The 21,268-nt window shown below is 38.1% G+C and overlaps 1 protein-coding gene across 3 annotated transcripts in view; it reads right to left on the reverse strand.

The window, feature by feature from the left end:
- Nucleotides 1–21,268, reverse strand: part of DPY19L4 (dpy-19 like 4) — a 38,152-nt gene that overhangs the window by 9,941 nt on the left and 6,943 nt on the right. For 2 of the 3 annotated variants that reach the window (XM_074898709.1, XM_074898711.1), the window contains exons 5-18: nt 20,827–20,948; nt 19,834–19,979; nt 17,916–18,039; nt 17,223–17,357; nt 15,804–15,935; nt 15,622–15,720; nt 14,345–14,418; nt 12,382–12,540; nt 10,587–10,706; nt 9,309–9,429; nt 7,757–7,813; nt 5,281–5,363; nt 3,382–3,514; nt 600–758 (exon numbers count right to left, since the gene is read on the reverse strand). In XM_074898709.1, coding sequence (XP_074754810.1) covers nt 600–758; nt 3,382–3,514; nt 5,281–5,363; nt 7,757–7,813; nt 9,309–9,429; nt 10,587–10,706; nt 12,382–12,540; nt 14,345–14,418; nt 15,622–15,720; nt 15,804–15,935; nt 17,223–17,357; nt 17,916–18,039; nt 19,834–19,979; nt 20,827–20,948 — 1,664 coding nt within the window. The remainder of the gene's footprint in view (nt 1–599; nt 759–3,381; nt 3,515–5,280; nt 5,364–7,756; nt 7,814–9,308; nt 9,430–10,586; nt 10,707–12,381; nt 12,541–14,344; nt 14,419–15,621; nt 15,721–15,803; nt 15,936–17,222; nt 17,358–17,915; nt 18,040–19,833; nt 19,980–20,826; nt 20,949–21,268) is intronic. The other variant, XM_074898710.1, reaches the window with a different exon arrangement.

The following is a 21,268-nucleotide window of genomic DNA, read 5'->3' on the forward strand; positions in this document are numbered from 1 at the left end:
GATACTGCAGTAGCATTCACAGATATCTTCATAACTCTACAGTTTATTCAACCAATCTTTCTACCAGCTGTGGCTTAAACTGTCTATGGGGTGCTAACCCATCTGCAAGACTGAACCAAATAGACTTGTAACCTCATCAGTACCAAACAGGTGGTACTGAATTGAATGGCAGCCTGGTCCTCAATCCAGGCAGAATTTTAGAACAACTGAGTTTATCCATTTTAAAATTTCATCTTTAAAGCTCGTGAAGAATACCCTCTGGGGCAGGCCTTCACTACTTTTGTAATAATCTATTCAGGTGTTACAGTCTTAAACATTTATATATAGTTAAATGGTATTTAATGATTGGCAGAAAAGCAGCACAGCTAGATACTCATGTACTAGGAGGGACTAGCACAGTTAAAGAATAGTATGAGGTAAGATTACAGGTGTATAAGAAAAAGACAAACCAAAATTTAATTAACTGATCACATAAAATTTACGAGTCTGTCTACATGTTGATTACAATTAGAAAAAATAAGATCACCATTATAAGAAGATTTATTTTTAAATTAATTATTCATGCATTCAAACATTCATTTTTCTTTAGTGTTACTTACATGACCATTAGCAATATCCAACAGGTCTTTAACTCTACATCCTCTTACAGGTCCCACTTCATTGCAGATTGAATCTTCAATAATCAGAAAATTGGCTTTGTAAGATGTGAGTATCTTATAAATATCCTCTGCTGACCTCTTTGAATAGATCTGATAAATCTAGAAAATAAGAAACATGTTCATGCAATGCAAAAATCAGTGATAAATACTTGGAGGGGAGGGGGAACAACATCACCTAGCTGCAATAACATATTATATGTACACACCATGCTATAAAATGTTTGGGTTTGAAATGGTTCCCTGGACACCCAGCCTCATGAGCTGGGAGATGGGGAGGGGAAGCAGACTGAGGTCAGCACAGTTGAAGAGGAGGTGGTCAGAGACCTGCTGCACCACTTGGATGCACACAAGTCTGTGGGACCGGATGGGTTACACCCAAGGGCGTTGAAAATATTGGCAGATGTGCTCACCAAGCTGCTGTCCATGATTTACCTGAAACCATGGCTAACTGGGGAGGTCCCATTGGACTGGAGGGTGGCAAATGTGACACCTAGCTACAAGAAAGGCAGAAAGGACGATCCAGGAAACTATAGACCTGTCAGTCTGACCCCAGTGCCAGGGAAGGTCATGGAGCAGGTCATCTTGAGTGCCATTGAAAGTCATATAATGGACAACCAGGGGATCAGGCCTAGTCAGCATGGGTTTATGAAAGGCAGGCCCTGCCTGACAAACATGATCTCCTTCTATGACAAGATGACCTGACTATTGGACAAGGGAAAAACTGTGGATATCATCGACCTGGATTTCTGAATGCATTTGACACAGTTCCCCATAGAATTCTCATAGAAAAACTGGCTGCTCATGGCCTGGATGAGTGAACAATCTGCTGGGTCAAGCACTGGCTGGCTGGACATTCCCAGAGAGTGGTGGTCAGTGGAGCTAAATCCAGCTGGTGGCCGGTCACAAGTGATGTTCCGCAGGGCTTGGTGTTGGGACCATTTCTGTTCAACACCTTTATTGATGATCTTGATAAGGAATAGAGTGTATCATCTGTAAATTCGCAGATGACACCAAGTTAAGCGGGAGTGTCGATCTGCCTGAAGAGAAGGGGGCTCTACAGAGAGACTTGGATAGATTGGATCGGTGGGCCAACATCAACAGGATGAGCTTCAAAAGGCCAAGTGCCAGGTCCTGCACTTGGGCCACAACAACCCCCTGCATGGCTACAGGCTTGGGGAGGTGTGGCTGGAGAGCTGTGTGGAAGAGAAGGATCTGGGGGTTCTAACTGACAAGCAGCTGAACATGAGCCAGCAGTGTGCTCAGGTGGCCAAGAAAGCCAACGGCACCCTGGCTTGTATTAGAGACAGTGTGACCAGCAGAAGTAGGGAGGTGATGGTCCCCCTGTGCTCTGCACTGGTGAGGCCACGCCTGGAGTATTGTGTCCAGTTTTGGCACCTCAATACGAGAGAGATATCGAGGTGCTGGAGCAGGTGCAGAGGAGGGCAATGAAGCTGGTGAAGGGCTTGGAGAATAAATCTTGTGAGGAGCAATTGAAGGAGCTGGGACTGTTTAGTTTGAGGAAGAGAAGGCCAAGGGGAGACCTCATCACTCTCTACAACTTCCTGGAAGGACATTGTAGAGAGGTTGGTGCTGGTCTCTTCTCACAGGTGATTAGTGACAGAACAAGGGGGAATGGCTTTAAACTGCAACAGGGGAGGTTCAGACTGGACATTAGGAAAAAAATTTTCACAGAAAGAGTGGTCAGACAGTGGAATAGGCTGCCCAGGGAGGTGGTGGAGTCACCATCCCTGGAGGTGTTTAAGGGTTGTTTAGATGACATGTTGGAGGATATGGTGTAGGGGAGAACTTTGTAGACTAGGGCTGATGGTTGGACTCGATGATCCCAAGGGTCTTTTCCAGCCTGAATGATTCTGTGATTCTGTGAAATCTCCAAAATAGGCGAGGTACGGCCAGACATTTGTCTCTGCTGATGGCATGTTCTCCTCTCATATACTTCAAGTGGTTTGAAAAGTCTTCAGAAATATTTTGATATTTGTTTCAGGACAGAGTGAAGCACTAATAATCTACTTGATACTCCCTTCCTTGTTTGATGGACTCCTACGTCCTTTTTCCTTCCAATATATTTGACTTTTTTTTTCTCACTACATTTGGGTGAAGAGGAAGACAGTTCCTGTGAGATGCTTTCCAAGTCCAGTATCTTGCTAGAAATTTCCATTTGCCTACTGCAATCTTGGTGTGCTCAAATACAGACTAAGAACTAATGTAATCTAGCAATTTTGATTTCTTTGCTAGGCAGTCACTGGGCAAGTCTGTTCTGCTTTGTGATCTTCTCTGTGACAAAATACGCAGAATAAAATTTGCAGGCAATCATTCAGAAATTACAGCTTGCCTAAATCTCAATATGGTCACACTGCTCAGTAAGGAATCTTGTTCATGAGCTTATAAATTATGTATTGGTTTTATCTTGTTAACTTTCTTCACAAGACATCATGCTCTTTTCTCACCTTAGACTGTAAACACTTTGAAGAAAAGGCAGTAATTGGACTGGCACCAAACAAATAATTTGCATTGCCAGGTGGCCTGGGCAGCACAGAAGGGCAATGCAAATATGTGTCATGAGGAATGTTACAAGGTCATCTTCTCTGGAGCATTAACATTTACAGTACTCCCACTCATCTCAGACAGGCACTTCAGTCTTACATGATGGAACAGTCTATAAATCCCTGATAATACACACACATTTATGGAATTGGATACTCACATTTTCATTTCTTTTTATGAGATCATCATCATTATATAAAGGCAAGCTCGACACCATCCATCCGGTACAAAGCTTAATCACACCCATTAACTGTGGGCTGCCTGCAAACACAGCAGCCACGGGAGCCTGTCGTCTGCAAAAGCAACATCAACACACACATCTGAGTACAGGATGTATTTCTCAAAACAATGTTTTTAATTTTATACACTGTGTGCATCTTTTAAGTGCTATGGTATGAACTGGAGTAAATGAAGATATCATTGGGGGGCTAATTACATTGGTGTTAATGCTGCAGGGGCAGTAGTTTCGTTGCTGGGAAAAGCCCAGACCTGCAGCAATATGGAGTTTGCAAGGACGGTCTCCCGCTGGGCAAGGGCTGATGGACCTTCTCCTCCTCTCCTTGCAATCCCTGGAGCACCATTCAGAGTGGTCTTGGAATGGACTAAGCTACTGCTTTTCTGAACAGTTGCTGACTTGTGACAAAACAAGCTTGGGAGGGAGGGTAGGTAGAAGGAGAAACAACATGATGTTATTTTGTAAGGGAAAGATTTGTGATTATTTTAATTTGATCTTTAGGACCATGTATTTCATCATCTATGAGTAAACAATGCCATAATACAGAATAATGTCTACAGTAATTATGTTTCTAGGTTCGGCTTCATCTTTTGACTATTTGTATTCCTGCATTAGTGAAAGGAAATTGTCACATTTTACTAGACTTTGGGCAACTCTTCCTGCAGAGAAAATTCAAAATAAATTCATATTATCAGAGAGAAAATTTTAAGAAAATGTACTGTAATGATATTCAATTAAAATTCCAATATGGGTATCTAAGTATATCCTTAAGAAAAAAAAGTCTTTATTTTCATTAAAAATATGAACAGCTGCTACAAATAAGGGTAGTCAAATTGCTCTTAGCTGAGTGAATCTCAATGCAATTCACCATGATTAATTATGTACTTGAAGTGTAATATATGCAGACTAATGTAAAAGCCATTAGGTACTTGGCATTATTCCACTTGCTGCCTGGAAAAGCTACAGCAGTGACAAACAACATACACTACTATCAACAGAAAGAAGAAATTGGCTGGAATACCATAATTACTAGCCTTGCCTTTTCTGAAGATGAACAGGTTGACATTAAAACTACATAAATACAGAATATTCTAAAAAAACACAGTTAAAGGTAAGTAAGTTATCTGAACACAGGGGATCTAATTTTCAGACAAGTGCACATGCCTAATGACATAGTTCAAAGTCAGATTGAATGAGCCCAGAATCCAGTTCTAAAACTTCCGGTGAGAAGAAAAATGTATCTGTGAAAATAACCTGACTCTGTATTAGCCACGTATATGTCTTGGTATGAACTATGTAACATAACTCAGTATTTGCTATGCCCTGCCTTAGACAGGCCTTTCAGTCTTCTGGTCAAAGGGAAAGTTTGAATTGTACATGTTACACTGCACGTATGCTGACTGAAGTCTCTACATGCTCACATTCAGGCATTTCATTTTACTGGCTCACGCACACAAAAATTTCAGGGTTTCTGTCCCCCACTGGCATTACAATCAACATGAATCCTCTAATCTACTGAAAAGCGAGCAGGCAAAGAACCAAGTACTAAGATGTCCACCTTTATCTGGAAATTAGGTCTAATAATTACATTAAACATGATTTGCTGGCCTGTTTCAGGATTTTCTCTTCTTGTAATCAATGATATATTCCTGTTTCTTTCTACAGGAATATTACCAAACTTAAAATACACGTTTCTCCTCCCATACATCATGGAACGACTTAGCAAGGGAAAACTCAGATTAATAGAGGTAGCTTCACAAAATGCTGAGATAAAAATACCCTGACGTAAAACAGTAAAATAGAAATTTAGGACTTCACACTTACTTTATCCATGTCATAAGTTCTACTGTATCAGGATCATAGAATTCCTGTAGTTCTGAAAGCTCTGTCATTATCCTAGGAAAAAACTGAAGGAAACGTATTTTTGATTACTTACAGTTAAAAAACCCAGAACTATAGAACATCTCACTATATTCAGGCTTTAAGAAACACAAGAGAAAAGGGTTTAATCTGAGTTTTCCCACCTAATTGGTATTTTTGTTTGAATATTTTGCAAAACACTGTTTACACTTTCCTGACAGCAGACTTTCTCCAAAATAAGTCCCCTCTCTCTATTTTATTATAATACTTACAGTAAAATTTTTTTTTAAAACCCACAGAAACCTACATGGCAACAACAGTCATCAACTGGCCTTACATGCATCAGAACCATAGTTCAGATTTTCATATGCAAAGGCATATAAATAAGGCACTGAAGAAGCTGATAAATCTCTCATGGTAATCCTGCTTGAGTTGGAGGGATTGGACTGTTGTGACTTAATGGAAAGGTGCCATGCAAGTGGGACAGGAGAGAAGAAATTTCCCAGAAAATCATTGTGGGTAATCTGCCCTGGACTTTCCTCCGACTTTTACTTCAATCACTGCAGTGAAGGAAAGTATGCTATATTGTATGAAGTAGGATATTTCCGTTTATGCTCTTTAAAGAAACATTCTGGGAAAAGGAGGGATTCTGAGAAGTCAGACAGAATGCCAACTCCTCCAGACCAGCCCAGAGCACAAGCCTGCACCATGGCTTCCCTATCCTGTCAGATTTGAGGGGTGAAGGAACAACAGGGCCTTTATTATGATGGTAGGTTCTGTTAGTTCTTTAGCTATTTTGCATGTTTACCTGAAGAAGGCATGGCTAGAAGCTGGCCAGCCTTGAGGGGCTGAAGCCATGTTCATGCTGTTGTAAATACTAAGTGAAAGCAACCAGATGCCAGTTCTTTTTGAAAAGGATAAAGTTTACAGGTTATGCCAGACTAAACAGACAACTAACTTTGAGACAGCCATAGTGGACAGACAGTTGGAAGTGGAAGCCTGCTTTTAACCGAGGAGTTATCACCCCATTACCTGGACAATTCAGCTGTCAAGTGATAGCAGTCTACATATTAGGGTACACAAAAACAACTGCCATGTTTGCATCAGGGCCCAAAGCTGTAGCAGTGCTGCTATACACCTACCTGAACTGTCCCCAGGACAACAGATGGACACAGAAGAGGAACTGCTACTGCCACCCTAAGGAGAAGCAACTTTACTTATCAATCAGAGCCCTTAGAAGAATCTAGCTCGATGAGGGATTACGCCAGACTGAGCCAGAAGGCAGCCAAGCAGAAAGATGATGAGCTGTACACTCAGACATTTATAGCCACGGTAATAGATTAAGAGTCCCAAGGCATTTGCACAGTCTCATTACTATGAATCGAAGTTTCCAAGATCAGAGATGTTATGAACCAAAAGAGCAAACTGTTCACCACTACCTAAAACCAAAAGCTGGATCTGCAATGGATGAAGCCCTCTAGAGTCCAAACCCCCACACTGCTTTTATTAAAAAGTAATCTGAAAAGATTTGGTCAACTCAACTAGTTTCCTCTACTGTAACAGATTTCATAACTCTTTTGAGCAACTGTAGCTTTTTTTCAGGAGAATATCTCGAGCTCCAGCAGAAATATGTAAAGAGTCAGATTACATTGAGATCAAAATTTCTATGATAAGATAGGTCTTACAAAATCTGTTAAAATACTGTTGGTGAAGACTGGCTTTTCTATTTGAATTCTTATTAAACCATTCAAACTAATTATTTTGAAGCTATGTCAGTATAGCAGAGGGTTACACTTTATGGGATACTTCCCATATTTTTTGCATTTCCAGAAATTTAAAAAATAACTTTCAAGTATTCTTTCCCCAGTCTGCCTGTGACTTGCAATAAAGAACTAAGTATTTTAAACATGGAAACATCTGTAGCTACAATCCCTGTATTGTAGTATATGCATACCTCTACAAAGTGCTCTGCACGAAAGATTTAACTCCATTAGAATGTGATGGGAGCTTTGAGCAAACAGGTTATTTGCATAGGCCTCACATAGTTTTACTTCCATCTAAACTCACTCCCTCTTACTAAAGATTGGGGCAACAGTTTTCAATCTCCTGAGTTTTTATTTGGCAGTATTTTCTTTCTTGAGTCAGTTTCTATATCCAAAGCATAATAGCTGAATATAACAAAGTCTTCATTTAAATTTAAATATTTCTTAATTACAATAAGCAATTGTTAACAAATTAAATGGGCAAATACCTCACACTGAAAAATGTAAACAATTTTGTTTAAAAAAAATCAACATCCCCCCATATTTTCAGTGGATGACAGCTTTTATCTCACGATCTATATTTCATTTCACCAAGTACACTTCATTATATTTGCTCATCATTTTGATTCACATTGTTCCTACATACAAAATAAAAACCACAAAGGTACTTTTCTTACCTCTTTCCACAAGCTGAATCCAATTATTGTGGGAACTGCCATACTCAGAATAAGAGCCTAGAAAAGATAAGAATACAATTCTTCTTAGAAGAAGAAATGGTATACACACCATTCTCTGTTCTCCAACCTTGGACTATCTGTTGATTCTACTCATATAGTAGGCTACATTTATGCCTGAAATCTCAGAGTGGCAATAGGTGAAATGTTGTGGTTTTCTACCAGGCAAAAATCTCTCTGCAAACAAGATTTTGCCTAATTTAGCATGAGAGAACTTATCTGACCCACGATAACTTTACCATCAATATTAGAGATGGTTAATTGCTACTGAAATAACAACGACGCAATGTGCACGTGATGTAGGGAACAGAAGGAAACACCTCACGTACAAATGCAATGAAAGAATCTGAGAAAGGAAAAAAAGTACAAAACAAACATATCAAACCTCTGATCTTGTTGATACTTTGTTCAGATAACAATATTGACATGCAAAACCCAGAAACCCATTCTTCACCACACCATCATTCTAGCTGGTATAATTTTTGCTTTGCAAAAAGGAGAAAATAGCTCATGTGATACAGGAAACATTTGGTGAGGAATGCACACATGGCATTCTCTTGATAATAAGCTATTAACACGTCTACTGTGTTAGTATTAAAAAAGCAGGTCTATATAGCAGAAAGCATCAGGTATATAAAAAAATGTGTTTACCATGTACATGAACATACTGCTACTCCTTGATTGGAAGAACACTGTCAATTTTTCTGATGTAACAATGTATGGCATTTTCACAAGTGACATAGTCAATCTCTGTTTAAGTATAAAATATTTATTCCTATAAGCCTCTCAAAATTAAGGTAAATAATATCCTATCTTTATTCTATTAATAAAACAAATGCACAAGGCTGCTAAAAATTGCACAAAGCAATTTCTTTTTTATTAAGAATAAAGCTAGGGTTGGACTGGGGGAGTTGTCTGCACTGTAGCACAAGCTCATTTTCAATCTCAACACTTCTCTATAATGGCCACACATGAACAAATCTTATGCAGAGTAATTTCACTTACCATTTCTTATGAAGCAGCCTTACTCTCAGCAATTAAATACACCTAACTACCACTTTTTAGCACCATTTCTTAGTGAAACAAGGCTTATACTGTTGCTTGCCTGCATGTCTGTACTTTTTCTTCTGCACTCCTAAAAAGCACATGACCTTGGCCGGTCTCAACTAAATATGACAGACAGCTTGAGGTCTCAAAGATTTGTTAGAAGAAATGAAACAGATGAATGAAAGAGACAGAGATGAAGACAGCTCTGCTTTTTATGAGGAAAGGTTGTACAGTGTGAACACAACCTTATCACCAGGTACCAGAGGACATGTGAAAGCATGAAAGCATAACATTAAGAACAAAAGACATAAAAAAAGCAGACTATATGAGATCCACTGCTCACAGAACTACATGCTCTTTTAATGGGTTCTTCTAAAGGTCTTAGGTAATTGTTGTTTGAAAAGTTATATGCTTGCTAGCTGTAATTCCCAAGATATCAGCAACTCACCAGCAGTATTGGGTGCACAGCTTTCAGTCGAAGCCACTTGAAAAGCGTCATCCAAAGTTCAGGAGAGCACACACCAAATGCAGCAAGCATGCAAACATAAGGTGTCCATAGATATTTCATTCTGAAAAACATTTCAATAACTTAGCTGGGACTCTGTGCGTGTCTCTGTATTTATAAAAACATTTATAAAAATGCTATTTATAAAAACATTCAGATTTTGTTCATATGTCAAATAGAGTCTGGATGTTCAAGCAATCTGAGGTCAAACTTGATGGTGCTGAAGGGTAAATCAAGGAAACCTCTAGCAGAAGAGCAGACAGCTGATTATCTGTTGCAAGATGTAGGAGCAAGATCCAAGGTAAAAGATGATAAAAATCTTCACAGAGTTCAGGGAAGGATGAAAAAAAACCAAAGAGACTAGTAAAGTCACTTGGCTGTTGTGGTTTTCCAGCCAAGCAAGGATAAAAAGCAGCTATTCAGCAAAGCTGTACAGACACTGTACTATAAGGGAATTCCCGAAGAAAGGAAAGGAAAATATTTAATAAACAATTTATGATTTGCTGGTATTGTCTGCCTCTTAAGGATAGACTAGTCAAGTTAAAACAACTATGTGGTAACGCAACAGTCTGCTCACTTTAAGAATTTGTGAATACTCAGATTTTAGGACGATAAGTGTAATACAAACACAGGTCTGTCACCTTCAAGCTGATTTAGCTGAGACACAAGATTAGAACAATAATGCCTTCTGCACATTAGCTTCTGTAGCTTTAAGGACTAACACAATACCTTTGAAAAAACTTTTGCTACTGCTTTAACATGTCAAGCTAAGGTATACTTCATGCTAGCCTAGACACCAGAAGATGGACAAGGAATCTTCCACATCCCAGTATTTCAGAACATACACTGTTCATCAAAACACTGCATAAGGTCTTGCTAGACTACAGTATTAAAAGAATTACAGCACAGTTTTATGCTTAAATACCATACAGAAAGTCATTAAAACTTGCTTCAGTTAGTGTCTTAGATCTTGGCTGCATTAAAGCTTGGAAAACACATAAAAGAGACCAAGCACATAAAAGAGACCAAGCACAATTCACCATATACCTTGTATCCAATTAATAGTCAAAATAATCTTTGTTCTCTCCCCTACTAACTAGTACCACTACACAACAAACACATTTCTGCAAAGGGGTGAATTTCAAAGGGATGAACGGTGTATCACATCTAGTTAGAAACTCTCTGTTGGTTTCAAAAGAGATACATCAAAATCAGACTTACCCTTCCAAACACATCGCTAGACAACCAAGTAAAATTGTGTGAATTACATGATAAACTATTTCTGGCCTCTCTCCAATTCGACCATCCTCAAGTTTAACTGTCTCTTTCAGTGGTTCACCACTGCAGTTGGAGAAAATGAGACATCACTTAATTCAGACATTATCTCAGGCAAAGGTGCCAATAAAATATTTTTATGACTATTAAGTCAGCAGTACACTGAGATCATTCTGTGTCACATCATGCAATATTGTTGTACAGCTTATTTGTTTTTTGTACTTCATCAATGATCTATCAGTACCCACTGTTCCTTGTTTTAGACTAACCTCTCTGTAGCAATGGCTGTGTATTAATACAACGGGAACACTACCTATGACTGTAAATCCTATTTTAACATAATTTAGCACCAAGAGACAGTCTAAGTTAAGAGCATGCACACTCCACAAACATTTAGATGAAGCATGGTGTACATGCATTCTAAGATTCTTCATACCATTAGCTTCATGAAGAATTACGGTCTGTAGGATGGTAATTGTGTATGGAACGTGTATACCATTTTATGACAAAGTAAGATAAAACCAGGTTTTAGTCACATTATTATAAATTCTAGTAATACATTATAAATAAATATAATAACAAAAATTGTACAACAAATGTTCTTCTGCAAAACAAGACAGCAAAGTATGCAATAGATAATTTATTCTACCATGGTGTGATTTCAGGCTACAGTTTTCTAATAAGCTTTCTCACAACAAATGGGAAAATATTTGAGATTATTAACTGCTTCAAAATAAATTTTAAAAAAAATGAGGGGGGAGAAGGTTTATTTTAAGCTTTTCTTTAAAAAAACCCTGTTGGACATATTGGAGTCAATGCTCATTAGAAAGTAGTAAATAGCTATTTCAACCACTACCAAAAACTTGTAAGTTTGTTTCATTGTTTTGAATATACTATCACACATCCAACCTGACATTTTCATTTATAGCAGTATAATCTATCTATTAGAAGTCTCGGTCCTTGGAAAAAAAAAAAAAAAATCTACTGACTTTTGCTGCAGACAAGTAAGAAATTTGCCTTAATACCTGAGCAGTTACACCATTCATCTTCTATGAGGAAGAGATAAATTCCTAGCCACTGAGTTTCCAAGACAAGTTACTAGGATCTAGTGCTGCTATTCTTAGTCTGTAAACAGACAGCTCCACTACCCCTTCTCTCAAGGGAACTGTGAATCACTGTGAAACTAAAAAGAATTGAGTCAGTTTTACTTCAGCTCTGTTCTGCGCAGCAAAGGCTGACAGATCTTATCACAGTAAACCAGAGTTTATAAAAAACAAACAGTGAAGCATTAGCAATCTGAAATCCTCTCAACTCCACCCATCTCATCCTTCACAGTACTAAACTTGAAAAAAAGAAAACCAAACCCAAAACAGAGAAACAAATTCTCTAGCAACAATCAGTTAACTTTGCTGTTGGAAAGGGAAAACAGACAAAACATCTTTCTCCCTGGCAATGGGAAGAGACATAAACATATCACAAAACATTAGCCAGAGCTCTGCAGGAATTGCACCTATGGCAAAACAAGCCAATGACAACTCCCTGTCCTGACTGGAGGGAAGCTCAGGAAGCTTCTCACTAAAGGACTTTCTTTAGGACCCTCCGGTTGGCCTTTTCACTGGTGCTCACACCCTGGCAAGCTCAATGGTGCAAACTCTGGAGTAACAAACATGATGACCATTCACTTAGATATCCATGAACCTCTTATTTTTAACTTATTTTTCAGTATAAGTAAGTTACTTACCAAATTCTCCTAAAAATGACCTGAGTTACAGAAAAAAGGCAGATAATTAATACTAAAATATAGAAAGGCAACAGTGATGACTGTGTTAGTCGCAAAAAAAAGTCTTGGGAGGGCGCCTGAAGAGATTCTTGACAAAGGAGCCAATTCATTGTAAAATTCCTAGTAAGGCAAAAACATCCCATTAAAAACAATAACAATACCCCACAGATTAGAAAAAAAAAAATCCAGCACACAACCAATCACAGTTTAACCTCTTCATGTATAGGAAACTATTTGAAATTCCCCTTTGAAAAGTTATCCTTTTATCATCTGAAACCACTTTGCAAGTACTCTTTAGAGCAACTGTCAAAAGCCTATCTTCCAAAAAAGAATCTGTGATTTGAAGACACCAGACTACAATTCTTTTATATCACAAAAATTCAACCTCCCATATAACTCCATTACAGGGACCACAAAGCACTTCATTGTCACAGTGGATTAAGATTTTAGAGATATTGATGCAAGAAGGTATGCTTGTCCTCATTCCAAACAAGAAGATGAAGAAGGGAAAGTGGCCATCTGAGATCACAAACAAGCCTGAGGCACTGCCAAAAATAGAATCCTTAATGCTGAAATTCTAGTTCTGTAGCCGAACACATTTGATCATTCTTCTTTCTCAATTAATGAGCAGAAAGATTATATGCCCTGCCAAGAAGCACTATCAATGTGTATTCTCAACTGGAATTGGTGCAGCATGTGATGTCGTGAATGCATTCTTGTCTTATTTTGTTTCACTTTCCTCCCTCTTTTCTCCCAAGGGAAGACTAGAGAAATGAACCACTTTCAATAAGACAGAATCAGTTTAAAGATTAACAGCTGAGCATGTCCAAACTGGGCTTAAGAAACAGATCTTGAAGCTCTTGTGCTGCAAACCATAATTCCAACCCACAGTTACACAATTTTCTAGGCGTAGTTGCACCTAGTTTGTCTCAATCACTGGCTTCATTGCAGAGTTTGACAGCCTGGAAAGTAACATGTAGCAAGTCCCCGGGGGAAAAAAATAAAATCCATAATACCTGGTAGCTGATTAAACTGAAATCCTGACCAGAAGCAGTCCCTTCTTTTCTTGCAAAACACTTAAGAATGTGCCCGTATGTGTGTTAAACAATGCATCTTAGACCACAGCATAACATCCTGTCTTCCAAAAATTCCCCAACAATTTCAATTCTGTGTGATGTCATTTTCCACTTCTTCCCCTGCAAGGCTGTGAAGTAGTTTTGTAAGAGAGATGCAGTTCCCAGGAGAGAGTCCCAATTCCTGCACAGAATTGCAAGTCTTGGCTTGGGTCCAGGAGGTGTCTCAGTCCTTACCAATACTCCATTTGAAGTTTTCCAGAAAATCTGTAGCCATGACATCATCTTCTTGTACACCAACATTTACAGATGCAAACAGTTTTTCTTAGAATCACAATAGTTGTCTCTGACTATTAAGTTGTCCCTTGTCCTAAACTCTTCCAAAACACACAGGGCTTTTTCTGGGGGTGTTATTCTTACAAAACTAAAAATAAAACCTCACAATACAACCCTGTTTTAAAATAGTATTGATAGTTCATGACTCTTCTCAGAGCCCTTTCTTTTCCAGGCTATAAAAAGTTAGTACCACCACCTTTCCCTTTCAAGTCTTATTAGAAACACTAGACAGGGTACAGAAAGTTTTTGCTCTTCAACATCAAAAGAAAACAAAAATCTATGAAATGCTTTCACCCCAAGGCACGAAAAATATTGAGGTGCCTCAGAAACCTCAAAATCCTGAGTAAATTCTGTATGTGCACTTTTTTTAATTCAATCTTAAAACCAGGCGACAAATATAAATTGTTTCCCTAACTCCTCTATAAAGTTCTCACAAGCCACCGAAATTTTACACTTCTCAGAGCAGTTTCAGAAGTTTGGATATCTTAGAAGGTGTAAAGAATTTTAAAACTTACTTAGTTGTGTTTAAGCCAAGTTTTACTTCAATGAACTTCAGCAAATGCTCATTTTCTTTATGAGGAACAAACATCTGAAAATTAATTTAGTAGAGAAAAATCAAGTGCTGGAAGCAGCTTTCACATAGTCACTTCATTCAGACTACAATATGGCAGGGAACAATCAACTAATCGAGACTTAGTTAAAACTAACAAATTGGATTAAGTGTGCCAATTAAGGTACCAGTATAGTATTGTAAATCTTCACTTAAATAAATCTATCTTTAGTGTTCCCTTGAGAATTTTATTCCCTTCATCCATTCATGTACCCCAAGAGGAGGGCAACTGAAAAGCTGTCAATAAGTTGTCAAAAGGCTAGCGAGCAGTGTAAAAAGGATCATGAAAAATGGATATAGACTTACCCCCAAGCAAGCCAAAGAACACTGCATTTGGCTCCACTAAACAATAGGACTGCAGCCTAGCAAAAGTTACGAGCATTTGTAGTCTCCACATAAAGTGTTTGAGCAGCCAAAAGTTCTGTGTACAGTCTATGTAATTTAATGCATATTTTTCAAGGTTAGGTTTTATTTTCCTGGAGATACAGCAAGGCTAGCCAGTCTGAATGGCACATGAAAGCAATCACATCTGAGCATTCTCTCAAACTTTTTTAGGGTTCACTAACATCTTTATTTTTAAGTTGACACTGTTACTTAACACAACCAAGGTGAGTTTGAGACATAGAGGAAAAGCACAATAAATTATGTAAAAGAGCAGGACCAGCAAGACACAGTTGCTAATCAAAATGCAAGACCAGGCTAAAATCCCATCATGTAATCTCAACTCCTAGCTGACTCCTACACTAAGTGAAGATCTGGTGTTCCTGTGTTCTAGTTGAAATTTAATTGAAAATTAACATCTACCCTGAGATTACTCATACCTGGCTACTGGGTCTTCTCTGTGCACAAGAATATTGTTTTAACATTCAGACCAATTTGTAGAGGCCACCCAGGTTTTAACAAAAACCACATTTATGAAAAAGAGAAATTGTGACTTAAAAGAGTATTTCTATACTATGCTTTAACCTCAACCCCAAAGACCAAAACCCCAGCAAAAAACAGCTGCTTGAGCTCTTAAAGACTTTTTACATAGATCTAAAATTACTCAATTTCTAGTACTCCAATTTGCAATGAATTAAGCTATGAACTCTCAGATCAATAAGTAACACTTAAAACAACTTTTCACCTGCAACTTTCCATTTAGATTTTGACAATTAAAATCACTTTTTAGAGGAATCTTACCTTTAGTAAGAAGTTTAGTGTCACTGTTATTGTAAGTACCAAGTAAATGTGCACTATTTTCAGTAATCTTGATATAAATGTACCTTTTTTCGTATTCATCTGCAAAAATATTTGAAGAATGCCGTATCACTTGGAATTCAATTTAAATAATAAAAACTACACTCAGAGGAAAGTCTAGTTACCTGAAGGCATTTAGAGAGCATTAAAGCTGCTACAAGACTCAGTAATGGTGACACTAGTAAGGCTGAATTTTCAAACTGCAAAAGGTACCCCAAGAAGAGAGAAAACAAGTAGATTTTGTATACTTCATACACCTGTTGAAGAAACAAAATAAACCACAATAAAACAAAATTACAGTGGATATAGGTCTTTCTTTTTAGAGCAGTAGATAGCTCACTCCATTCCCCTGTTAATCAGAGGATTAATGGATCTCTATCCTCCAACTCATGAATCTAGCAGGGTACTGTTTGGCTGTGGAAAAGTATTTCGTATCAAAATGATCCTCGTCAGCCTCACTAACTAGTGCACAATTACTTCACAAGAATTCTGTAAAAATGCCAAAACTAGTAGTATTTTACAAGGTCTCCCCATTCTGTAACACCTCGTTGTTGCATGCTGCATGAAGTAGTAACTACAACACTACACAGGAACACACACTTTCTTGTGTGAAAGAGCTGATTACTGTAAACACATGCTTTCCTTGCCCTCACAATAACTTGTTCATTTAACCTATCTCAGGAATACAGACTGTTATTGATACTTTCTGTTATTTACCAATTGATAAGCAGATCTTAGAAACCCTGATAGTTGATTCTTTAGACTTTTAGCAAAACACCCATCTTCTGCAATGTATTTTAAGGACCCTGCTTTGAACTAAAATAGATCAAACATTTCCCACCACTAAGGAACAGAAAAAAAAAAAGGCAATTGAAAGAAGAGGTGACGAAATCAGAATTGCATGCAGTTTGAAACTGAAGTTACATCTAACAGAACTAGAAGGTGCACATGTACAAAGTAGGATATATACCACTGAAACAGGCAGAGTAAAAATGCCTTATTGTTACAATATTTCTAAGAACCATTTTGCAGAATAAATTCAAATACTTTCTTGTACTGAAAAATCAATTTGCCTTCAGCATCCCTTTAGCCTATTTATTGGCTAAACCAGTACAGGGCAGGCCATTCAGGGTGAAAATGAGCCCCTAACTTCACAGAGCCAACAGAGCAGTTTTTTGGTCAGCCCCACCCTACTGTGAATCAGGGAAAGAAAAGAGGCATCTAAGCCAAAAAGGATGCACAACTGAGTATCATTAATCACTCTTTCAGCTCTCCAAGGATGTTTCAGGCCTCAGAAGCTTTGTTTAGCTTCTGACTCTTTTGTTAGGAAAACTGTCCCAAACACAGTAGTCCAAAAGAGAGTGAGTTTAAAGCCATTTTATTCTTCCGATGGCCATGACACGCACTTCTGCAGACCCAGCTGCAAGACACTCGAGTCATCACTCAGTCTGAGACCTCTGGAGCTCCTAAGCAGCATTTATGGCAGGCACCTCTGAGGCTGTATTTAAGTCCTCAACTATCAGTAGGCTGAAGAGTTCTAATACCTTCTCTGTCTGTGCCAGAGCAAAGCTGTCTAGCAGAAAAAGAGAAACAGCCTGGACAAACAGGAGATAATGACTGTATTCCCACATCATCATGAAGGTATATGTTGAAGCACTCACCAAAAGGTAACAAAACTTCTAGAGAAAAAAAAAAAAAAAGCATTAATTTCATACCTATGCATCTCTGTCACTAAGTAACTGAGAGGTCATTAAAACAGAAACTACAGAAATTAATTATTATTTTAGGAAATAATTAAAATACTGACTTCAGACATATTTAGCATGGTCTCAGATGGAAGAAAGTAATTACTGAAACATTCAAAAACATTTAAAGCGAATCAGAAGAAACATCTTTGACAGAGAGGCAGGAAAAGGAAGTTACCACCATCTTCTCCAAGCAACAGGAAGAGCAACAAAATAGTTTACATTGTGAGAAAAATTCTGCATCAGTTTATTTTAAAAAGACAGCACACAGCTCATTACCACACTGTTCTGTCTGTACCCTCATGGGGGCATAACAGGGCAGGGCGCAAGCAGCTCAGCAAAAACTGCACATGCCTATGTGAAATCCAAGTGGCTGTTTTGAAAAGAACAAAACAAAACATCTACTGTTTTCTGCCTAGTAGGGCAATAGCGAGAGATGTAAGTACTCTAGAGCAAAGTTCTACCATTATTAAGAAATTAATTTTGCTTTACCTCAGCAGAACAACTTAGGCTTTTTTTTAAATAGCCTGTGAGAGCTGCTACTTGACATGCAAAATATGGCAAAGCCCAATTTTCCCTTGATGGTATGGAGTAATCAATTCTTGTTGTATCTGTCCTAGAATAAAGTACAGACAAACAAAATTATTAAAAGATTTATGGAACCAAAAATATCAAGGAAAACCTAAATGTCACTTCTAGTTATCAGTGTGGACTTGCAAGCAAACTATTCCTGTATTAGGTGTAAAGTAATACTGACACAATTTCACTGCTGATACAGGTCATAAATTTAATATCGGCATGTAAGGTCCAATATTTACTCATTTATTCAGCAGGTCTACTTATTAGGTGGTGTTTACAGGACTGAAGCCAAAGAAGCATCTGCCTCCAGCCTCCTCTGACCCACCACAACACTGTGCGAGCTTGGACACATCACACACTGCTCCTGCCAACTTGCACTGTGACAACGGAGCCTGCTTTGGCCACGAGCAGTGCTAAATGGTCTTATGCCCATAGGCAGGGGATTGCTGCTGCCGTAACAGCAGCTTTTCACATTATGATGTGAAAAGATTCCTGTCAGTTCCCATACAATATGTATTAAATAAGTGATTTAGGCGGTCGAGCACAACATACTTAGAATCCAAAGTAGTGCTCCCTCATAGCAGCACCACCAGCAGATACTCTGTCTACAGGGAAAATTCTGCCCAGCAAAACAAGAGATTAAAGATGGATGGGGAGCATGCAGGGTCTTCTCATGGAATGACTTGACAATATCTGCACAATTAAGAGCTGTAGGAGAAAGTTTTTAAAAGTGCTAAATTGACTTAGAAGCACAAGTCACACTTTCAAATATGTTCAAAGGCATCAGTTTCAGAAGTACATAGTCTTCTTTGTGTCTACTATGCTTTTTAAAAGGAGCCTCAAGCTCCTTTATCATTTAGATATTTGAAAGTGTCACCTTTCATTTTTAACCTCTGAAGCTTCTTACAGAGGTGTATTTGGAGCTTTTTTAACTACTAGACCTTTCAATTTATTAACATTGTTTAATCTTCTTTGCTGCTGAAAAAAATACAGATTTATTCACCATTTCTTCTTACTTTCCACTGTTCACACCAGCTTCTCGAACAGTATTTTTAGCTACTAATCACAGATTCGGTCATGATGACTTCACACTCCTCAAAGACGCTTCCCAACAGTTCAGCTTTAAAGGTATATCTCTAACATTTTGATCCTCCATAGCTCCTTTCTTTCAAGTGCTCTCAAGTTCACAGAAAGCCTCATAGCTACTTGGTGACAAACCAGGAGCCTGAATGCTCAGTGCCCAAATGAGGCTCTCTATTATTGTGGTGTTTCATAAAGGGAAGGGACATTTTCTTACAAGTGAAATGTTTTAAAATCTTTAGATCAGGAGCATCTAAGAAGATTACACTTTGCACAAAAACATACTACAAAAATCAGATTTTAAAAAAATACCAAAGACTCTTAACAAGAAAAATGGACTTGGTAATTTTCTTCTAAGCATCAGAACAACTACCACAGTATTTAGAGCTGGCCACAGAGAGCAATTCTGTTTTACAGCAACTTTGAAAATTTGTTTCCATTCTTCAGCAGCACAAAACCAAAACCTTCTGAGGAATGTTTTTGCAAAATGGAACTGTGTGAGAATACTCCTGTATTCACACATCCATAAAAGTCAGTTCAACTGGCAGTGTGGATGGTTGGACAACAGGAGGCCCTTCCATTAATAAAAACATCATGAGAACCAGTCCATCTCTGGGAAATGTTCTGTATTAAACATAAGAGCTTGCTCTCACAATGAGAACACAAAGTTCAAGAGAAAGCATTTCAGTTTGCTCTAGTATTTTAAAATGTTGTATTGACAAACTAGATTGTATAAAGATGTTTTTCTTACCTGTTAATAATGAACCATGCTACAGTCAGCATTCCTGCCAGCCAAGTCCCACTCATAACCCAACTGGTTACAAACAATGCAGTCACATAAATTCCCTGCAGTCCAAAAACTATACCAATGTAGAAATACACTGGTTCAATAACTTCCTGAAATTACAAATAAAAACGAAGAGACATAGCAGCAACTGAGCTGAAGCTGGAAATGATTACTATTTACTCTTTGCATACTGCTAACAGTGTGCTAGGTGCTTTACAAACAGGTAAGAGACGGCCTCTATTTCAGAAAAGTATTGAGCATGCTTTTATTTTGGGCTCAGGGAGAACAAAGCAGTGTGAATTAAGAGCACACTTCACGACTCAGCTTGCTAGTGACATGATTTTTGTATTTGCTTTAGCATGAACATTGTATGTGTCAGATTTAATAAATCTATACACCAGTGAGATATAAAATTCAAAAGACTACTGGAAGAAGTTATGTAGGGAAGGAACTTGGAGAAGTGAAGATGTAGCAAAAATGGTTCCAAAATAAATAAATAATAAAAAAAGAAAGATAAATGAGAGAGGACACAAGTATGTAGCGTAAGCAGAACAATGCCTGAGCAGAGCAGAAAGAGACAAAAGGTTTATCTACAAAAGTGTTTTTCCCTTTTTATCTATATGGGAATGGGTACAGACAGGTACCACTGTAACAGACTTCTATACTCCAAAGGAGCCAACTTTCATGGTTTTTATGGATACCACAGATACTCTCCACATTACTAAGCAGTTTGCAGAAATAAAGAATAACAGACAGAAAAGCTTAGTGCATAGAAACCCCCAAAATCCTATGCCAGAGACTGATCAGAATTGAGGAGAACCTGGACCTGGTGAGAGACTTAGCTCAATTCATTCAACAAAAATTGCATGTGTTTATTGTATACAGCATCAAATGTCTCATACGCACACACATACATAACCATAATGAAAGCACAGAATGTAGGAGAAATACACATACTTCGCTACCAGATGCTTGATATAAAACACTGGCAATCAACTCTGGGTACAAAGTCATTTGCTGGACTGCATTTATCGTCTTCAGTGATACTGTCTTATTGTTGTGTGTCAACTCATAAACACCTATAGACAAAAAAAAAAATATTCTTGGAATCACTTACTATTGCTGTTCTTAAGAGAGGTGTAAGTGTACTCAAAGGTAACAGATTTCATCATTAAAGCTACTGACTGATTCACCACTCCTAATTTTAAAGGAAGGAGAATTTTCTGTGCCAGATGCCATTCCACCCTACTGATTTAGCAACAAAGTTATTACCATTTTTTGATCTAGTTTTTAAATAGAAGGCCCAAAATTAACCAGCTGAAGCAGACTCTTTTCAGTAACATACTGATGCGGCCCTGAAACCAGCTACCTACAGATCACCTTCACAGGAGGCAAAGTT

Source organism: Athene noctua, chromosome 2 (assembly GCF_965140245.1).
Source record: "Athene noctua chromosome 2, bAthNoc1.hap1.1, whole genome shotgun sequence".
Classification (NCBI taxonomy): domain Eukaryota; kingdom Metazoa; phylum Chordata; class Aves; order Strigiformes; family Strigidae; genus Athene; species Athene noctua.